Source organism: Cicer arietinum, chromosome 2 (genome assembly GCF_000331145.2).
Source record: "Cicer arietinum cultivar CDC Frontier isolate Library 1 chromosome 2, Cicar.CDCFrontier_v2.0, whole genome shotgun sequence".
In the NCBI taxonomy this organism is placed as follows: domain Eukaryota; kingdom Viridiplantae; phylum Streptophyta; class Magnoliopsida; order Fabales; family Fabaceae; genus Cicer; species Cicer arietinum.
This window is the reverse complement of record NC_021161.2, coordinates 48,177,749-48,200,052: the sequence shown is the minus strand read 5'-3', so window position 1 is coordinate 48,200,052 and position 22,304 is coordinate 48,177,749. Positions and strand designations below refer to the sequence as shown.

Sequence of the window (22,304 nt, the reverse complement as noted above, 5' to 3'; positions counted from 1 at the left end):
ATATATATATATATTAAGGATGTTTCTAATTTTCATTTCCTAAAAAGTGTATTTATTTTACTTGATGAGAAGTTTTTGAAGTAAATCATTATCACTGTCACAGAGATAAGATGCAATATTAATTAGTGAAAATACATTTCTAAAAATAATGATAACAATTTTTTTTTACATTTTTATTATTTCTAAAAATGTAATATTTATTCACTTTAAAAATCTTTTATCTTTTTATTAATAAAAAAAATTAACACAAAATTTAATAAATAAATAAAAAATCTAAAAGTAAACGACCTTTTACATGTTTGTTCTATACTACTAACTAATTCTCCTAATTAATTATTAATTAATAACATTCACTATAAAACAATATATTGCATCTCTATAAAACAATATATATTAATAGAGGAATTGTTAGTTACTACGACAATCACTTTTTATCACTATAATTTTTTAACTCTTGTTATATGTAAACAAATTATTTTTTGATAAGTAATGAACAAGTTATTAAAAGTTAATTTAAGTTTAGCTATGACAATAAATATTAATTTAATATTTCTGTCTTTTTTAAAAAGAGTAAATATGATAATCAATTCGTAGTATACACACACACAAAAAACACATTGACTTAGCTCTTTAATTGGTCACTGACAAATAAAAAGATCAAATATGAGTGAAATTAATTTTTTAAAGAACAAGTTTTAGGGACATTTTATTTCCTATTAGGGACTTATTTGTGTCATATTTAAAATTTGAAATTCTTTAAGATGAAATTAATTTTTTGTACAATATGAATTTGCAGAGCAACCTCATAACATATTTATTGTTGAACAGGTGTTTGGCCTGAACATGAAAGTTTCAGTAGCACTGGATATGGTCCAATTCCATCTAAGTGGCGTGGGAATGGGGTCTGTGACATTGATAATTTTACTACTTCAATTACACCAACATTCTGCAACAGGTCATTTTCCTGCATTTATTAATTAATTAATTAATTATTACATTCCACCCTTTTTTTCTCTCTTTTTAAAGTACCCCCAACTTTATTGTCTGATAAATAAAACTGATGTTCTTTTTCCGGCAAACATTAAATGAAGTATGATCACAAGCAAATGTTTTATAAGAAGAGGTGGTCTTCAATTTATAAATTGATTTTGTAAATATTGAGTTAAATTAAATTTAAATTATAATATGTTATTATAATTAGATTGTCATTTATATTACATTGGAGATTTTTTATCATAAGTTTGAGAAAGATGTATTAAGAATTTCATATTATATGAAATATAATCTAAAAATATGTTTATAAGCTAAAATAGTATTTATTTACAAATAAAATTAAGAAATTAAGGTTGAACTAGACCAAATTCAGATATTAATTGTATGTATAAAAATTAACATGGTGATATTCTTAATAAATGTGAGTTACGTGAATAGGAAAATATGGTTGAGAAATGAGTCTTCACCAAATGAGACCAAACAAATTTTCGAATAAAATTAGTGATCTATGAAGTTTGTGGATACCTAGCACCTTAGCAAAAAAGAAAGTACTCATTTTAAAAAAAAATATATAAATAATGTTGGGCAGATTTAAATTATATACAAAAGTTTGCTATTTTCATCTTATGTAATTACAATATGTTAAAAATGTAATTTATTTAATGTCAATTTTTTTAAAAAAATAAATATTCATTTTTATACAATTAAATAAGATAAATGATATCCGTAAAACTTAACTCAACTTATAAAATATTAATATTATTATATTATACAATATATCGATTCGAACATAAAATCTCATAATTATATATAAATTTTTTATTATTTTATTTAAAACAAAAAAGAAATTAATCTTTCCAGCGAATAATTAAAAAATAAACGTGAATTTTGGATAGAATGAATAACTAATTACTAAAATAGTAAATTTTGATTATACTTTGTTATAAAGTACTACTATGAGTACTATATATATATTAGAAAACTTTATATTTTTTTGTACTGTCCTTTTTTGACTGGGTACATGTCCTTTTATTATTAAAAGCATGTTTTATTATTTCACTGCTACTAATAGAGCAGTGTCCTACATGTCCTTCTTCTCATTGAATTTTGAAGGCCTAAATATTCGTGAAAAACGATGGTACTAAATAGAGATACTAAAAATTTATTGTAAATTCTTATTTATGAAGTGTCACCAATCATAATGGAACATATGACTTTTATTAATTACGTTATAAAAATATTATATTCATCATTTTAGTAAGATAAATGGTGTAATTATAAATACATCCTTCACATTTAACATCAAACTCATCTTTGTATACCGTTTTTTGCGTTACACTATTCACCTAGCTTTATTTTTATACATTCTTAACAAAAAATGTATTTTTTGCGTCAATTTTTTTTTTACAAAATATAACATTTTATATTAGTTAATTTGTTATTTATTTAGTATAATCATCTTAAAAAATATGTTAGAAAATAATAAGATATAGTATTTATATACAATGTAAGATTTATTTATTTATTTATGGATCTTAAAAAGAAATGGTTTTCCTATGATTTTTCCCTCTATAATTGTAAAAAAACACAACCAGTGACCGATTCTTATGATCATACTCTACTAAAGTCCCTATGAATTTTGTGCATCAATTTATTTCATATATAAATTTGAAAATTCGTGTAAAGAAATGTTTTTTTTTTCTTTTAATGAAATTAAGATTGTGAAATATTGATTCTCACTTAGTTAGACTATTTTTTCAATTCTAAAGGATAACAAGCCACGAACCTTTATGTACATCATATTTAATGGATGTGTTTAATTTCCTTTTTCAAGCTCGTAAACATCTAAATGACATACTAGTTTTACTCGTTATCAACTCAAACTCATATTTGAATTGTTTGTTGTCAATAATTTATTCATTCATGCACTTAACACTTAAGTGGTCGTTGAAAAGTCCAACAATTTAAAGTTCAAATTTGATATTTTAATTTATATATAAAAAAATTATATTAAAATATAAAATTTAATATCGAATGATTACTATTAGAGCCGTTAAAAAAGCTCTCAACTCTAAAGCTTATCTAATTTAAATTTATTAAATCTCTAATATTAGGCCCTTAATATTTTATTAATTTTGATTTTTTTTTTTTGAAAAATTTTCAAAATTTATTTTTTTTGAAAAATTATCAAAAAATATTTTATCTTAGAAAAATTTAAAATACATTTTTTTCTCAAAAAATTTTGTGAGAAACATAAAAAAAATCTTGAAAAAAATCAATTTTTTTCTCGAATTTTCTTTTAAATTGTAAATCATTTTTTATCAAAATAAATTATTTCTCGTACAAAAAAATTGTTAAATTTTTTTTAAAAAAATTGATTTATTTTTTGAAAAAATAGGCCTAGAAGCCCACGAAACCCACAAAATTTTAAAGGACTTACTTTTTTGGAGTCTTTTAAATTTTTTTATCCCTTTAATATGTAGGCCGAAGCTAATAAATAAAGGGCTAGTCGAATCTGTAGATAGACAAGCTGAATCGCTCAAACACTCATAGCCTATTTTTCATTTGTAATTGAACGGTTTAATCACATAGAATTGTACGATGCTTCACAATTTCTTTTTTACATATCACAACAATGCCTAACATTACGTAACAAATGAATTAGGAAGCTAATTGGAGCAAGGATATTTAGCAAAAACTACGAAGCAAAATTTGGCAAACTTGATCCCTTAAACCTCACGGCACGTGACTTTGTTGGCCATGGTACACATACATTATCAACAGCCGCAGGTAATTTTTCACCTGATGTAACAATATTTGGCAATGGCAATGGAACTGCAAAGGGTGGATCTCCAAGAGCACGTGTGGCAGTTTATAAAGTGTGTTGGTCAAATACTGATACGGGTGAGTGTTGGATACTTTATTTTTATGAAAATTATTTCAAATTTTAAATTCATTTTTTATCTATTAAAAAAAATAATTTTAATATTTAATAATTTAAATGATACAATATTTTTTTTTAAGAATGTAACAAAGAGAATGATGAACATAATAATTAGTTACTATATATTAAAAAAAAATGATGCAGGTGGATGTCATGAAGCTGATATTCTAGAAGCATTTGATAATGCTATATATGATGGTGTAGATGTTATCTCAAGCTCTTTGGGTGGATCTGATCCATATATTGAAGCTTTTTTCACTGATGGAATTTCTATTGGGTCTTTTCATGCTGTTGCTAAGAATGTTGTTGTTGTTTGCTCTGCTGGGAATGATGGACCATCTCATAGAAGTGTAACAAATGTTGCACCTTGGTCTTTCACTGTTGCTGCTAGTACAATTGATAGAGATTTTGTTAGTCAAATTTCTATTGGCAACAAAGATTCCATTAAGGTTCTCTCCCCGTTTCTCACTTTATTAAAAACAAAAATCTATTTTAAAGATATTAAAGATATTATTATCTAATTATTTAAAGGGTAAAGAAAGAGGGAGAAATTGAAAAAAAAAACCATTAATCTACACTCTCCATTAAATTTTTAGATGAACTTAATTTATTTGATTGTATTGTCAGGGTGCCAGTCTTAATAAAGGCTTACCATCAGGTCCATCAAAGAAATTTTATCCAATGATTCATGCCATCGATGCTAGATTTCCTAATGCCACAATTCAAAATGCGTAAGAATTAATCCCCTAATCTTGCTTCAAATATTTATAATATTTCATCTCAAATAAAATATAAACAAAAATATTTTTAAAAATCTGATATTTAATTTTAAATTTTATATTATATACATCATTTTTTTTAAAAATAGTTTTTTAACTTATATTTCATTTTAAAATTACTATCATTTAAAATACATCAATTTTTTAAATATTTATTGTATATTTCATTCCAAAATGAATATTTTTTAAATTATTTATTTGTATAATTTTGTTACATATATTGTAGCCGTTATTGCAAGCCTAAAACACTTGATCCTGCAAAAGTAAAAGGAAAGATATTAGTATGCATTCGACTTGAGGGAACAACATCAGTTGCACAAGGGTATGAAGCTTCAATTGCAGGGGCAGTGGCAGTGTTTGTGATTAATGATGAGAAAAGTGGAAGTATACTTTTAGCTGAGCCTCATCCTTTACCTGGTGCTAGTATGGATGCCAATGAGGATATTGATATTGATGAGCGTGAATGGTTTGGAAAAGGTGGTACTGACGTAAACATTACTAGGTAAACACTTTTGAGTTTAATTACTATGCAAACCACATAGTATACTTGCACCAAATGAACTTTATTTATTTGTATTGTATTGCAGGAAAATGGTTGCTTACTTGTCTGATGCAACAACAAATACAGGAACAAAGCCAGCTCCAATTATGGCTGGATTTTCGTCAAGGGGTCCTAGTGCTGTGCAACCATTGATACTCAAGGTTTTGACATTTTCTTTCATCATAAAAATGAGTATATTTTTAGTGGTTTCTATATCGGATAAGAGTTTTATACTGTCTACCATGGACTCGTGCTAAAAAGTTATTTGAAATTTTAATAATGATTGATGTCATTATTAGTAAATAGAAATTTATAATATTATTTATTTTGCATCAAATACGATGATTTAATTAATATCAATTAAAAAAAATATGAATTAATATTTCAAAATTTAATTTATATTTGTTTTTGTTCAATCAACTTTAATCATACCACTTTCTCAAGTGTATAGATATGGATGACACTTAACTTCTACTTAAAAGTGAAAGGTTTGGTGGTTGGAGATTACATGAGAGTTTGAGACACTTATCAACCCTTGCAATCACATACTAATTTTTAATCTTACATTCAATGAGTACCTTCCTTCACTCATTTTGTGGTTACAATGATTTTGTTTACTGTTTCAGCCTGACATAACTGCTCCTGGAGTGAACATATTAGCAGCCTATTCACTAGCTGTTGGTCCATCTAATCTAGCACAGGATACACGTCGACTTCCTTACAATGTGCAACAAGGAACTTCTATGTCTTGTCCTCATGTTGCTGGTATTGTTGGTCTTCTCAAGACACTTTATCCTGAATGGAGTCCAGCAGCTATTAAATCAGCTATCATGACGACTGGTACATTCTTCTATGTAAAATATTACAAAATTAAATAAATTTTTAGTTATTATAAAATTTCAAAATTTTGTTTAATACAAATTTTAGTCTTTATAAAATATTGCAAATAATTTTATTCTCAATTGAAACGAAACATATTAATCGGTCTTTAAGTTTTTAAATTTTTTACATGAGTTTTTACAAGTATATTTATGATATTATAAAAAAAATTCTGCAAAAATTTAAAATTTTTTAATTTAAAATAAATTAAATAAAAAATTTAAATGTCAAAAAGTCAAGATTAAAGAAACAAAAATATGAATTTAAAAATGAAATTTTTAAACTCAAAATAAATAAAAATCGAATTTTGAACTTTTTTTTTGTAGAACAACTTTTTGTAATATTGTACATATACTTGAAAAAAAACTATTCACAAATATATATTAACTTAATATTAAAAATTAAAATTAAAACTGTTTGCATCATGATTTTAGAGTAACTAAAAATTGTATTTTTTTTTTACATGGATTAAATTCGATAATTTGAAATTTTAGAGAGACTAAAATTATTTAAACCAATCTTCAAATAGTGTCTTTTTGGAAGAGCTTTCCTTAACAAAAAACTATGTTCTTCATGTAGCTACCACACTAGATAACACCAATCAACCGATTAAGGACGCATTTGATCAGATAGCAACTCCATTTGAATATGGTTCTGGACATATCCAACCTAATCTTGCAATGGCTCCTGGACTTGTTTATGATCTAACCACAACTGATTACTTAAACTTCATATGTGCTTCTGATCACAATCAAAATTTACTAAATATTTTTAGTAATAACTCATACACTTGTCCAGAGTATTACAACATTGAAAATCTCAACTATCCCTCAATTACTGTAACTAGTCGAGGAATGGAGCCTATATATGTTACTCGTACAGTTACAAATGTTGGGTCTCCAAGCACATATGTTGTGCAAACTCAATTTGAGGAATTTAAGGTTTATGTTCAACCAAGTTCATTGACTTTTAACGAAATTGGAGAAAAGAAGACTTTTCAGGTAATTCTTGAGCCAACAAATGTCTCTTTTCATGGTTTTGCAGTCTTTGGCAAATTGATTTGGACAAATGGAAACCATATAGTAACCAGTCCTATTGTAGTCCTTAAAAATTAGAAATCTCTTTGAGGAAAATTATGTTTTCATTATCATCTAAGTATGTGTTTGTGTTTATTAGGTTATCTAGTTGTTTGTGTGTTTTAGTGTCAGCTGTATTGAACATTGTTATGTTGGAACTATGTTTTGTAATCGGCACTCTAATCATCATGTATGGAACTTTATTTTTTGTTCTAAATAATATTAATTAGTTGTGTGGATTAGTTATTATTTTTATTCTCACTCAAATGGTAGCCGCAAGGTTATCGATTTGCAGAGTTTAAATTTTAGCCTGAGATTCATCGTTTCTCCATGTATGAATTTAGTCAATAAGTTATTAAACCAAAAACAATAATTTGATTGCCATAAAATTTAAGTTTTCTGTTTGTAGTCTCTGCACCCATATTATAGTCTCTTGGAATTACAATATTCCATGTTTTTAGTCCGTAAGTTTTGTAATTTATAAAATGAAAAGAGGATAGTTCTATGGTACATAAGTGAAGTATGTGAACAGGATAGTTCTATGGTACATAAGTGGAAGTTTTGTACTTTACTTTTGACTTTGTGCACATTAGAAAAAGTCGAAAAGAGGGTACAGAAAGTTTGAAATAGTTATAGAGATATAATGCTCAGCACAACATAACAGGCCAACATTGCGTTCTTAAGGAAAGTGAGAGGAATGAGGATACAGATTCCTGTTGGGATGGCTATGTAGTGTATATTCGCCGTGCCGAAATAAATAATACATCTGTCTAAAGCGTTATTGGGATGCTGTAACAGGAGGTAAAACATCTGTACATCGAGAAAAAAATGAGAACAAGAAACAGAGCAAAGCTGCATAGTTTTTAAGCCCACCATTAAAACTCATCTTATGACAACTTCCAATTTGTTCTGAACCAGTTCTCTTACTTTCCACTGCATTGATGGCAGGAAAAAAAACGTTAGTACTTCTAAAACAAAATGGTATCAAACCAAGACGAGTTATAAATTTGCACTTATTTCTAATTATATTTAATACCTGAAGGTCATTAATTTCATCATCAGTGAGAGAACGTTCCATAGACCTATATGCAATCCTATAGCAGTGGCTGGTCATTCCTTTCTTGTTGGTAAAATTGTCTATTAGTTGCACCTGCAATTTCATGAAACAAAAGAATCAGAAAGGGGTCAAACTTAATATGGAACCACAGGAATAAAAAAGAGGAAAAAGTCATTATAAATCAGTTAAAAACTAAAATGACTAATATCACAAAAAGAGGTAAATAGTTGAGAAGTCAAGCATATAATAAGAAAAAGAAAAACATTAAACCCTTTTGTGCTCGTGATTTTTTTTTCTTGGTTACAAGAAACCTTAAAGCAACTCTAGTCGTCTATGGGGATGCTGTGGTTCCCTCCTCACAGGAAGTATAACAGGTGACAACTTATGCTAATGTTGATGGGAAAATTCTACAAAAAATAGATACTCTACTTGACCATTGTGTTCTAATTGGAAAAGTTGTCTCTTGGAAGAGTAATAAACACAATGCTCTTGCTAGATCTAGTCCAAAAGAGTATAAAGCTATTATGACCATTACAAATGAAGCTAGTATGTGATAATTATGGAGTCATGTATTCTTTAAAAAAATGCCTAAATATCTGTAATTTGAATTAAAGGATAACTAGTTGTTGAGAGTTTCTTACGTTTTGATTTTAAATTTCAGATAAGGTTTATTATGCTCAGAATAAGAGACGCATTAGAATTTATTCATGTTCTACGTTGTTGCACTCTAGCTCTATTTATTGAGCCATGCAATAAATGATTTATTATTCTCTACACAATATTTTATATTTTGTTCTCTCTACGAGTATACTAATTAAAAACCAACGTGCATATGCCTCTTCAAAAGAAAAAAAAAACATTCGTATCATCTTAAATCCTCCTTTTCATGAGAAGACCTACCTCACAGAAGTGATGTCACTTACAATTCTTTCAGGGTGCATAGCTATTGCTTCTGTTAACTCAAATGACCACTAACCCTTATAGTCGTTTGTTAGTTTTAGAGATAATTTTAGGGAGATAAGAATGCTGTGGAAAGTGATATTAAAGCTTCTGGTTGAATGATTCTGCTAGGTTTATAATTTGGGTGTGGTGGTTTAATTGATTCATTGAGAATTCAAAGCCAGTATCTGTGTGAATATTGTCACATCATCCCTCATCCATAATCTCATATTATGTATTTTATCCCCATTGAACAATATAAAAGTTGCTAAATCAAAAACCAAAATAAAGTTAATCTAACCATAGATACTTTGAATTAAATTATTCAAAGATGTACAATGTACCTCTTCTACAAGATCCCCTGCTACTCCTCTGACAACTTCACACAGATTGTTTTCAGTAAATGATTCATTGATCCAGAAACTGATGTCCTTGTAACATGGAGGGTACTGTAAGAGGAAAACCGAGAAAAGAATTAGAATATCCTCACAAGATTTTGCTAATTTATCCAGTCACAATATAAAGTTAATATAAATTTCTCATGATCAATAACAATACAGTCAGACATGCAGAATATAATACCCGAAGTCAAAGAAAAAAAGTGTTCGTAAGATTGCTTAATTAATTCCCTCTGGTACAAGATTTACATATATTAGAAAAGTATTATTTGACAAAAATGAAACAAAAATGCAGAAATTAAACTAAAGTTATTAGTTTAAAATATCATGACAGGCAGGACCTTTCACACAGTAAAGCATCAAATGATCAAAGAAATAGGGAGATTCATTTCTATGCTTAATCATATATGCAATTTAGACCCACAAAACTCAGCACAACTTCTCACTAAACAATGTAAGGAATATTAACAGTTTTGTAACAAAAGTTATGCCGGTGATAGGCCATCTTATGTTTCAGTCACATGGATCATTCACTTACAACTTAGAATTGTGGCATTATTTTGTAAAGAATAACAGAAATCCTAACCATTAACTACTTAGCAAATTGACAACAAATGTCGACACCAGGAATATAGATGCTCGTGTAGTGTATAAGTTACCTTTGAATACGGCTTAAATTTAACCCCTAACTGGCCCTTGGAGAACTGTATACAAAATTTTAGAAAAGAAAGTAACACATTAGAGATTGCAAAAGAATGAAACTTGTAAAATATTATTTTGATTATGAGAATGACAAACTCATACACCCTAGCAGTCAGGAGAAAATATTGCAACCAGGAAAAAATTGACATTATTGAAGGATGCTTGTGAAACACATCCAATAAATACCTGAGAGGTAAATCGCTCATCATTTGACCAAAAGAGACGAATATCCGGTATGTCAAATAGAACCATAGCTAACCTCTCCAAACCTAGGCCAAAAGCCCAAGCAACATTATTAGGTTGCCCATTTCTATTCAGAATCTCTTGCTCCGTCACTCCACACCCCAAAACCTCCAACCACTTTTCCTGAGACAAAAAATGAAAAGATATAAAATGAAGACTCTATTTTCATATTACGTTTTAACCATTCTAGTACTACACGTCTACACCTGTAATTTACCTAACACATTACTGTGAGGTAAAACTACATATTCAATAAGGTCAACTTGACACAGAATATGATTGTGTTAACCAATTAAAATATGCAATGTGACCCACAATGAACACAATAATTCAGAAGTTTACCAAGTAGATGGGTTATCCTAAATCAGCAAGTGACCATCATGCAGTAAGGCCTATCCTACACAATGCACTAAACAGGTTTATGGTAATAACCCCCTAATGCCAGTGTTGATTTTGAAGACAAAAAGTGTATTGGCACCATATTTTTGAAGGCAAAAACAATTAACACGGATTATGTAAATATGGATCATTTAAGAGACAATCAAGAACATAGAATACCTTGAAATATATTTCAAGTTCAAATGATGGATTAGTAAATGGGAAATAGGTATCGACCCAGCGCATTTCTACATCACCTGATGTACAAGGGAAAGGATTATAAATAAACATTTTGTAAATTCTATTAGCTCCAAATGAATATATCAAATTCACAATCACAACTAGACACCTTGATTAAATATAATTTCTCGCACAAACCTTTTTTTAGCATTACAGTGAGATGACCATCACAAAATATATAAAATTTCCACTTTCCTATTGACAGTGTTTTATAGGCTGTTAGAATATTAAAAAATATCTTATAATATCTTTTATATTATATTAGAGTATCTTAAATTATTTCTTAGGATCAATTTATAATTATAGAGATATCTTAGAATATCTCTTTTTATTATTATGATTTATTCCTAATTTAGGATTTAGTCTATGTTTCTCTATAAATAGAGATTAGTATTGAGTCTATTGTAATCAAGTCAGCATTAAGCTATTATCAATAATATTCAAACCCTTATTATTTTCTCTCCTCCTTTTCTCTAAAATCTCACACTTTCAACATGGTATCTAGAGCCTATTTCGATCCTCCTTGAACGATTCCGCCTCTATTCCGCTGTCGAGTTCCCAACAATTAGGGAATATAATTATAGTTTCTCTTTTCTAACATTCCAATATTCGGTGAGATTTTTTTTTAGCTTTTCGTTTATTTTCAGCAGATCAGTCACAGCACTGTTCATCGCGCGGTACTGTTCACTGCAAAAAAAAAAAAATTATTATTATTATTAGGGTTCTATAAACCTTTCTACAACCCATTAGGGTTTGGCGCTCCAACCAACTGAGCTAAAGAGCTAATAGCACATAATACCCCATGAAGGTAGCCCTTATAGGTAGGGGAAACAACGGGGTGGTAAAGTTTACTTTGAGAATCATTATCATTTGCATACTTAAGGGTAGAATTGGGGGACTTTGTGGCATTTATAGCAGCTGGAAATATACAGAGCTCCAGAAGACTTTCGTATAATTGTCCATAGCATGAACCCTGACTATGGCCATCTTGACCCCATTGCCAAAGGCTCTTCTATTTTCAACTACATTGCTACTATCTTTCACATGTTTGTCATTGTCTTCATTATTATTGCTGGTCTCATCAAAGCCAAACCCGAAAACTACTCTCCATTTACTCCTTTTGGTGTTCACGGTATGATTGATGCTTCTGCTGTTCTTTTCTTTGCTTATGTTGGCTTTGATGCTGTTTCAACTATGGCTGAGGAAACCAAGAATCCTGGCAAAGACATTCCTATTGGTCTTGTTGGATCTATGTTGATTACCACCATATTATATTGCTTACTAGTTACAACACTTTGTCTCATGCAGAATTATAAAGATATAGATGTTAATGCACCTTTTTCTGTTGCATTTAGTGCTGTTGGAATGGATTGGGCTAAGTACATTGTTTCATTAGGTGCCTTGAAAGGAATGACAACTGTATTGTTGGTTGGTGCTGTTGGTCAAACTCGTTATTTAACTCACATTGCACGTACTCACATGATTCCACCTTATTTATATTTTCCCTTGTGGCCTTAGCACTTTTAGTAAGGCGTTATTATTCAAGTGGAGTAACTACAAAAGGAGATCAACGCAATTTCATTGTGGGTCTTGTGTTGATTATTGGCTCTTCAATTGGAATTTCAGCTTATTGGAATAATAGTACTGATGGCTGGATTGGTTATTTAGTTTTTGTTCCACTGTGGATTTTAGGGACGGGTGGTATTTGGCTTTTTGTACCAATGGCAAAGAAGCCTACAATTTGGGGAGTTCCTTTGGTTCCTTGGCTACCTTCTTTGTCTATTGCTATTAACATATTTCTTCTTGGCTCTATTGATAAAGATTCATATATAAGATTTGCAATTCAATTGATGGGATTCTTCTTGGTGCACGATTATTCTCTCTTCGATGGTTCCAGATCTGCCCTTACTCTCCAATTTTGATCAGCGAAAATATGTGTCATTGTTCAAACAGCCATTATCTCTCCTGTTTTGGAGCATTTTCTTATTACGTTGATTGATCATGACTTTTTCAATTGCCTTCCATGAATTTCTCTCAGGCTGATGATTAATCAGACTATCTGGCTAGGCTATATTTATAGCTATTCTTTCCGACTTCACATGCATCCCTGAGTTGCCTCTCCATTATTATTGGTTTGAAGCTTCCAAATGCAGTTTTTTAGAAGAACGGAGCTTGCTTTTTTCAATTGCCTTCCATGAATTTCTCTCAGGCTGATGATCAATCAGACTATCTGGCTAGGCTATATTTATAGCTATTCTTTCCGACTTCACATGCATCCCTGAGTTGCCTCTCCATTATTATTGGTTTGAAGCTTCCAAATGCAGTTTTTTAGAAGAACGGAACTTGCTTTGTTCAATTGCCTGCCATGAATTTCTCTCAGGCTGATGATCAATCAGACTATCTGGCTAGGCTATATTTATAGCTATTCTTTCCGACTTCACATGCATCCCTGAGTTGCCTCTCCATTATTATTGGTTTGAAGCTTCCAAATGCAGTTTTTTAGAAGAACGGAACTTGCTTTGTTCAATTGCCTGCCATGAATTTCTCTCAGGCTGATGATTAATCAGACTATCTGGCTAGGCTATATTTATAGCAATTCTTTCCGACTTCACATGCATCCCTGAGTTGCCTCTCCATATTTTTTATTATTTTGTGGAGCAAAATATTTTCTTGTAGCAAGCTAAAGCTTAGTAAGCTTTAGCTTGAGGGGGAGTGTTAGAATATTAAAAAATATCTTATAATATCTTTTATATTATATTAGAGTATCTTAAATTATTTCTTAGGATCAATTTATAATTATAGAGATATCTTAGAATATCTCTTATTATTATTATGATTTATTCCTAATTTAGGATTTAGTCTATGTTTCTCTATAAATAGAGATTAGTATTGAGTCTATTGTAATCAAGTCAGCATTAAGCTATTATCAATAATATTCAAACCCTTATTATTTTCTCTCCTCCTTTTCTCTAAAATCTCACACTTTCAACATAGGCAATGATAATTTCCAATTTCCATTTATTTTAGGGTTTAGTGTTATATATATATAGGAGTGCTAGGATATACTCACTAGCTTTCATGAAGGAGCACTTTAGCAGCATGCACCTTCGAGTGTATATCACAAAAAAATTTAGTTACTACTTGCTAATTTACTGCTTCTAAAACTTGAGTAGGTGTATCCTAGCAAGTGCCAATAGGATTTGCTATCGTACGACTCACTTATATTTCAGAAGGAGTGTGTTAGAAAGCTAAACCTTCGGGTGCATTTATTTTTTAACCATTTCTTAGTTATAACTTGCTAATGTACTCCTTCTAAATATCTTTACACTTATAAATGCTATGAAGTTTCTATCAAATTCAGATTGATTTTTGGTTTATTTAAATTAATTTATCTTACCAATCCTCATCAATTATCAAATTGCAGGAACTGAAAATGAAATGTGTGTATTGGCTATTTGTAAATACCAAATAAATGGCGTGCTAGACCCTCAAGGCATTTCTTTAGGTCTGCTGCTGAAAATGATGTGGCATCCATCCCAGATGCTTCCCATTCTTCTGGAACAAAAACTCGAAAGCCTTCCATCTACATAATATAAAAAGAGGAAATTAAATAACAGTAATCATTAGGGAATAACCAGTTACGGCATAAGGGACATACTTGATGGAAGACAGGATAATGAGTAGAATCAATTGAATCCCTTCGATAAACATCTCCTGTTACAAGGAAATGAGTATATCCACTTCTCAATAATTCTGCCTGATGAGCACTTGTGTGGCACCTTAAAACAGTTTGAGGGTCTATGTAATATGTATCATTATAGCTCCTACTGACATGGTCTTCAGGAACCAAGACATCATCAAAGTTCTGAAACATGAAGAAGATCGTCAGAAAGAAGCGCCGTAGTTCAAGCCACCTGTCAACCAAAAAGAAGTACTCCTTCCATCTCATATTAAGTATCATATTAGCAAAAATAATGTTTCAAAATAAGCGTCACTTTATTATTTCAATGTAACATTATTTATTTTATTCCCGTTCTCCTCCCAATTTAATATGATGTGTATCACTCCCGAGCCCACTATAATCTCCTATACATCTATACAATGGTTAATGAGGATTATTGAAGAAAATTGTCACACTCTTAAAACAACCTAAAGTGACACTTAATATAAGATAGAGGGAGTAATATGCAAGATAAGAAATGAACACGACAACATGAATTGAGTTCATTGCGTACATTGATAAGAGGTAATCTAATTGGTTAACTAGCTGTCAGTTGGACTGTTAAATAAGGAACCACACTGTGTACTTGTGTTCATTATGGAAAGTTGAATAACTGAGTCAATGTGAAAACAAAAAATAATATCAATGCATCATATAGGAGCAAAGGGCAACAAATTTTTCGATGCATTTTCCATACCTGCTTCAGTGAAACTATAGGACAAAGGTCGTCCAACTTATTGAACTTGTTTGAATAATTTGTGTCAAAATACTCATATATTGCATTCTTCAGTATCCCAAGAGGGTGTTGATTCCTCCTGTGAAGTTGCATTCCAAGTTTGGAAAATATGTTGTCTGGAACATTATTTGTTGGATCGTCCCTCACTACATCTAAAAGACCAAGAAGCAGAAATGATAAGAACTTCATGACCCAAATAGTACTTTTTCGATAAAAACGTTGACATTAAAGCAACATTGAACACATAAAAGCGCAAAGAAAGCAAGAGAAACAGAATAACTACAGCAAGTTATATAATTCCCATAACATCCCCGCCACTTGTACGATAATAATTATATCCAAATATGAAACTGCAATAAAATGGTTTCAAGACCTGTTTGAATTGGTTTATTTGAACTTATATACTAACAAAATCACTTGTAAGATTGTTTGAGAGATCTTATGAAAACAACTTATAACATGTCCATAAGTTGTTTTCACCTTATTTCCAGAAGCTCTACAAGATAGTTATGAAAATAGTTTGACTTTATTTTACAACATGCCCATAAATTGTTTTCAGCTTATTTGAACTTATATAAAGTGTTTATGCTATGGGGGCTTAATTAAGTTGTTTATCCAAACAAGGTCTCAATGTCATTCATTTGAAGAAGAGGAGCAAATAGGAGATAGTCATGAACATTTTCATTAATTATTAAATAAATTGTGGTTGTATAGAACATCTACTAGCGGTTCAAACGATTCAGAAAAATGACAGGAAAATAATTGAGAATCTTATAGTACACAGGTACCTAAGTTTCAGAGGTTGTTTGTGTGGATTATTACACTATGTGACTTCAGATCATATAGAACATATAAGACATTAAAACATTGTCAACCAAAGTACCTTGTCTGGTAATCTTGACTCCACCAACTTCCAATGCTGAGAAAACTGATTGCCTCCATTTCTTCTTGTCAATAGAAAGAGAAGAAGCAGCGGAAGATGAGAAAGGTAAACAAAATTTTAAGGTTCTGAGGCTATTAGTATGACGAAAGAGAGAGGTCCCGACAAAAAGTGTAGTATGCATGGAAGAGATCATCATCATATCCACACAAATGAAATTTCTGCCAAAAATTTAATTCAATTTCAATTTGAAGCTAAATAGAAATGATAGGAAGACAATTATTGAATTAAAAAAGAGAATGAAATCAGAAATAGGGAAAAAAATCTAAGCTCACTCACCAATGATGAAATGGAAACAAAAAATTAACGAAAAGGATCACCATTTTGTAAAGAAGGAAACTGACCCGGCCGGGCACAGAGTTTAGTTGTGGCAGTTCAACTTCAACTTCAACTTCAAGTGCTGTCTGAGCATCTTATCCAACGATGCAACAAATATTCAGATCTCAATCACATCTTATCCAAATCAAATTCGATTAAAATAAAAAACTTCAAACAAACAAATTAATCTATTAAATCAAACATCAGATCGAGCTAAAACACGATTTCAATTAGACTATCTAGGTTTTTCTCCAGATATATAAATAGATAAATAATCGAATAATATAAACAAAATAGAAAACAGAAAAAGAAATAAAAAAGGGAAGAGAGAAACCCTAGGAGTGATGATACCTGCAGGAGATTGAGAAGGGTGCGAAGGCCATGATACAGTGGCGGAGCTAAACTAAAAAGCTTGGGTGGCCAAAATAAACTATAATGTACAAATCAACTATGCAAATCATATTGCATAGATAAAAAATTCAATTTATGTACTCTTATTCATCTCTACTTTTCTGATGCAAATGAATTGTTTCAATAAATCAATTCAAAATATCAAACTACAACAACAAATTAATTCAATTCAATTCCACAAAACTCAGTTCAGCTCGCAACAATTCATTTGCATCAATGATAAGAGAACAAGTTTAGCGTAACAACAGAAAATCAAGAGCAGCAATGAATAATGATAAGATGTTCAAAACAATTCAATTCAATTCAATTCAATGATATAACAATTCAACTCCCAACAGAAAATCAAGTGCAGCAATGAATAATGATAACAGAAAATTCAACAACAAATCAAGTGCAAAATGACAGTGAAGAATACTCACGCAGAACAGAGACTGCTGGACGGCGGACGCAGCAGCAGCACGGCGCACGGGGGAGACGAACACGAACTCGCGGTCTCACGCAGACTGGAGGCTACAGACCACGACGGCAACGAAGCCGGAAACGCAAAATTAGGAGATGTGGCCGCCGCGGGTGAGAGAGAAGATAGACTCAGAGCAGTGAGTGTGAAAAACCATACACGTGGATTCAATTCAAGTATTAACATTTTACTTATTTTCTTTTATCTTAAATTTATTATTTTATTTTATTATAACAAGTTTTTCTTCTTTTTTTTCAAGTAGTCTTGATGCTTAAATTTACATATGGAGAAACGATTGACTAATATTTACAAGACACTCAACAAGTTGTTTTAACTTAATAATAAAACAAAATTAGGTGAGTGTGTAGTTTTTAAAGTATATAGATGAATTTGGAATTTGGAATTTCATCTTAAACCATATTAATATTTTTACCGTTATCAATTGACTAGTACTTATAAGACATTCAACAAATTGTTTTAACTTAAAAAATTTGATAATAAAACAAAATTAGACAAGTGTATAGTTTTTAAAATAAGATGGTGCAATTTCGTCAAATAAAAATGATTTTCAAAACTTTTTTTATGAAGGATATTATTTGAACATAAGGAATTTGTTTTGTCAAATAAAATTATTTTTCAAACCTTTTTTATACGAGTGATAGCAAAAAAGTTGATTTTAATTTCTATAAAATTATTATTAATTTTTTAATAAATTACATAGTTTTGGTTTATGTTTTTGTTAAACAATAGTGTTGTTTTTAGGAAGAATAAAAGGTTGGGATTAAGACTAACAAATGTCCAATACTCTATTGAGAATATATGCGTTGCACAGAGAGAAAATATGTTAAATACGATTTACAGTTTGTTCTTCGCAATTATTAAACAAAAAAAAAAATGTTTAATAGTAAACCACAATATGATATTAAGCATGCATAAACATTGTGTATCTTCCGTTAAATAGATTTTTAATAAAGCTAAACATAATATCAAACCAAATCAATAATGTTTGAAAAGACATTATCAATTTATAATATGATATATTATAAAATGATGAGTTGTAGAATGTTTCACATAGAAGAGTAGCACATAGTTAGAATATATATATCCTTTGGTTTATATATATTGATTGATTATTATTATCATGTCGATTTACGATTAATTAAATATAAACAAAAAATGAAACTACTTTATTTGGACATCGAAGACAGACTTAAAAAAAAAATCTCAAAAAATGAAACTACTTTATTTGGACATCGAAGACAAACTTATAAAAAATCTCCAATCAAAGACAAAATATGCACACTGTATTTTCTGAACAACTCCCATGTTAGCAGAAAAGAGAAAGATATCCCAAGACAACATTATATAGTACTGGTACAAGGTTTAATATGGTTAAACTGTTGATAGAATACTCCAGATTTCATAGTGGATGATGTCACTGACAAAACTGTCAGATTTTTCAAACAACGTCAACAATAAAGATGTCTATTACAATTCTCATATTGCAAATCCATAGAATACATACACCCAAATAACTACTACCTAATTATGTGTTGAAGTTTTCACAGGAACCAGAACAACAGCCTAATTTAACAGGCTCCGCCAGTTTGGTGCAACATTGCATCGATCTCATCTCCATCCTCCATGTCTAGCTGAAGAGTCATATATCAACAATGTGGTGTTATAATCCATTGTTTGTTACATAAAATTCTCACTGTAAAAACAAGTCATGGTGAAGAACAAACCTCATCAGGTGTCTGTTCTGCACGGAGTCTGCGACCATCAAATAAAAAGGCAATTGAATTCAAGTCCACAGATTGTCGATCACAATATGCATTCATCAGCTTCTTCAGTTGAGTGTTTCTCTTTATCCTAAAGAATACTTCATTTCCATCCTACACTCATATGAGAGAATTATTACTCTAAGATCATGAACTCACTGTGATGGAAAATAATATGATATAGTTCATAGTAAAATACAACATGAAATACATTCAAAAACATCATGTGTTCACATTCACCATAATAAGTAAACTTTTCAATAGGTAATCTTTGTTCTATCTCCATTCCTTTTTTTATTTATATATGAAGCATGCTTATTTTCTAAATATAATTGACTTATTTCAACCGCTATGCAGCTTACATTATTTTCCCACAACGCAGTCTGCTATCGATGATGCTGCACACACCAGAGTTAACTAATATTTCATTCAACAGCAAATATAAAACAAATACCCCCAGTCCCTTTTATAAGCCTCTTTAATTTCAAATTACTAGAATTTAATGTTTTTACAAAATGATCTCATAATCAATATCATCACTAAGTGTCTTGGAATATAAGAAGTCAAAGTTAACTACTACTAACATGTATATGAAAAAGGATGACAACCCATCACAACTTGCAAACCATCAAGCATAGGCATAACTTCCATTCAAGTATTTTAATTTCTGTGTTGGTAATTGGGAATAGTTGTTAGTTTAAAATAACTTAACCACGACCGTGTATAGTCCTTAAACTAAAAAATGCACTACCTTTTTTTTTCTTAATATATGTGAAAACTACAAAAAGGCTTCATAAAAATTTCGTCAACATGAAAACTAGTTTATAATTCAGAGTATTGAATTTATAACTAAGACGGGGGAAGAAATAACTGGGTATTGGAGACAATAACTTGAATCGGGAATCATCAAACAAACACATAGAAATAAACTTGCAAATACAATACAATAAAATTACTAAAAAGTCATCACCATAACATGTATACCAATACCAATAAAACAGCGATAATTAAAAAATCTAACTCGGAAATCATTCAACCAGATCATATGCATGCAAACTTCGTTAAACATGATAGGCAACACATAAGGAATATTTAATTTTTAGAAACAGAAAAATCAGAATACTGAAAAGTGTAACGAATATAATGAAAACATAATCTCCGGTGTCAAATTAAGTAAAGTGATAGTAAAATAAAAATGAACCAAAAGAGAAAAGAACAAAAATAAATCGATCGAGAAATGAAACATATAAAATGACTTGTACTAAGAAAATGGAATTAAATAAAAAACGAACCTGTCCTTTGACTTTCAAATTGATGTGCGCAGCGTCGTTGGGTTTCTTGTCTTCTTCAGCGTTGGGAGTGGGATTGGGAGTAGCACCAGACATCGTTCTTCTTCTTTCTCTGCGTTTCTCTGAAAAATTAGGGTTCTAAATTGAATCTTTCATTTTGAATTATGTTATCTTTTGTATTTTTATTACGCTTCCTTTAGTGGGCCAAGACTTTGCATAATGGGCTAGAGAATGGTTCAGTTTATAAATGAACTACTTAAGCAATAAAATGCTATTTGCACCCTCTTTGGTACTTATGCACTAGAAGTTAATTTTTAAGAGAGACTCACATAGTTATTCAAGATATATGATTTTTTTACCCACTACAAATTTATAATAAAATTTACGTTTTAAATGATATTGTATTTTTTTTTTCGGATTGCAACTCCAATTTGTCAAAAAATAATGATAGCAACTCCAAAAGATTACCCTGTCGAGATGGAAACTTCTTTTCTTTTTTGATATTGAGAAAGATAGAGTTTTTAATGTAGTAGTGAACACAAATATATAGTGAAATTATCTTTTCATTTTATTACTCAAAATATATTTTGATTACTATTCTCCGTATTATTTATTTTTTATAGTATTTTGGTTTCTTGTTTTTAAAAAAAACAAAAAAGTCATATGGAAATATTACAATGTAATTATGGAAAAGTAATTATAAAAAAAGCAAAGGTATTTTTGTTTTAAATTTATTTTTGCTTAATTCATTTAATTTTTTTATTTATTTAGTCTTTTATATTATATTCAGGTAATTTGCTCCATTAGCCTTTAATTTATACTTAAATTTGAATTTTTCTCGCATTATAATAATAAAATGATAAAATTTTATCTAAATATCGCAATAAATTGATAAATCTTTATTGTTATGGTTTTAATGCTATGTATATGTTTAAATTGTTGTGGAGAAGATCAAAAAATAAAAATCATATACAAAGTTTAAAATATTTTTTAAAAGATTGATATCAAGAATATATTTTTATAATATTTAATAGAGATTTTAATAATTAAAAACTTTTAATTGCATTAATTATTATTGAAATGAAAAAAATAACTATCGAAATAAACGCAATATAATTTAAAAGGAAAAAAAAAAGTGAAAAGAATTATAGCAACTTAACTAAACTTAAAGTAGCAGAAATCTATTTTTACCTATACAAAAAATATGGAAAAGTTACAAATCCTAGTCAACAATAGTGTCTTCATATATGAGCAAAGCAGGATGAGATATATCAACTTGGTGGCCATGTGAGGTGCAGAAAATGATGGGCCGTAATGATATAATATATATTTCGATATGGTTTGGATTAGAGATATAATAAAGTTGAATTAGATCGTTTTTAATTAAATACAATACTTAAATCGATGAATTATATTTTAGTTGAAATCAAATCAACTTTAAGTATGAGAAGGTTGGATTTGCAAGTAATAAACAAATATATA

The 22,304-nt window shown here is 29.7% G+C and overlaps 3 protein-coding genes and 1 pseudogene across 8 annotated transcripts in view; 2 read left to right on the top strand and 2 right to left on the bottom strand.

Moving 5' to 3' along the window:
* Positions 1-7,454, top strand: part of LOC101489157 (subtilisin-like protease Glyma18g48580) — an 8,573-nt gene extending 1,119 nt beyond the window's left edge. Inside the window, exons 5-12 of the mRNA XM_004491054.4 lie at positions 829-955; positions 3,659-3,897; positions 4,082-4,386; positions 4,565-4,668; positions 4,943-5,218; positions 5,304-5,418; positions 5,884-6,097; positions 6,716-7,454. Of these exons, the coding sequence (XP_004491111.1) occupies positions 829-955; positions 3,659-3,897; positions 4,082-4,386; positions 4,565-4,668; positions 4,943-5,218; positions 5,304-5,418; positions 5,884-6,097; positions 6,716-7,251 (1,916 nt within the window). The 3' untranslated portion in view covers positions 7,252-7,454. The remainder of the gene's footprint in view (positions 1-828; positions 956-3,658; positions 3,898-4,081; positions 4,387-4,564; positions 4,669-4,942; positions 5,219-5,303; positions 5,419-5,883; positions 6,098-6,715) is intronic.
* Positions 7,455-7,823: 369 nt separating this feature from the next.
* Positions 7,824-17,927, bottom strand: LOC101515501 (phenylalanine--tRNA ligase, chloroplastic/mitochondrial). Of its 5 annotated transcripts, none has more exons than XM_004491050.4 (12): positions 17,715-17,927; positions 16,911-16,978; positions 16,510-16,727; positions 15,588-15,778; positions 14,828-15,034; positions 14,635-14,752; positions 11,110-11,186; positions 10,495-10,674; positions 10,266-10,310; positions 9,553-9,657; positions 8,249-8,362; positions 7,824-8,145 (listed from the first exon to the last, which is right to left on the bottom strand). In XM_004491050.4, the coding sequence occupies exons 3-12, from the start codon at positions 16,706-16,708 to the stop codon at positions 8,095-8,097; spliced, it is 1,287 nt and encodes a 428-aa protein (XP_004491107.1). In that variant the 5' UTR covers positions 16,709-16,727; positions 16,911-16,978; positions 17,715-17,927; the 3' UTR covers positions 7,824-8,094. The 5 variants fall into 5 exon arrangements, with proteins under 5 accessions (XP_004491107.1, XP_004491109.1, XP_004491106.1 ...); XM_004491052.4 differs by having other exon boundaries at positions 16,846-16,970; XM_004491049.4 differs by having other exon boundaries at positions 16,911-16,970.
* Positions 11,972-13,166, top strand: LOC101515181 (cationic amino acid transporter 1-like; annotated as a pseudogene).
* Positions 17,928-19,079: 1,152 nt separating the features above from the next.
* Positions 19,080-20,989, bottom strand: LOC101514856 (small ubiquitin-related modifier 1-like). Of its 2 annotated transcripts, NM_001309672.1 has the most exon segments (4): positions 19,119-19,354; positions 19,356-19,404; positions 19,498-19,647; positions 20,826-20,933. In NM_001309672.1, coding segments are annotated over 4 exon segments (348 nt in total). In that variant the 5' UTR covers positions 20,919-20,933; the 3' UTR covers positions 19,119-19,298.
* Positions 20,990-22,304: the final 1,315 nt, after the last annotated feature.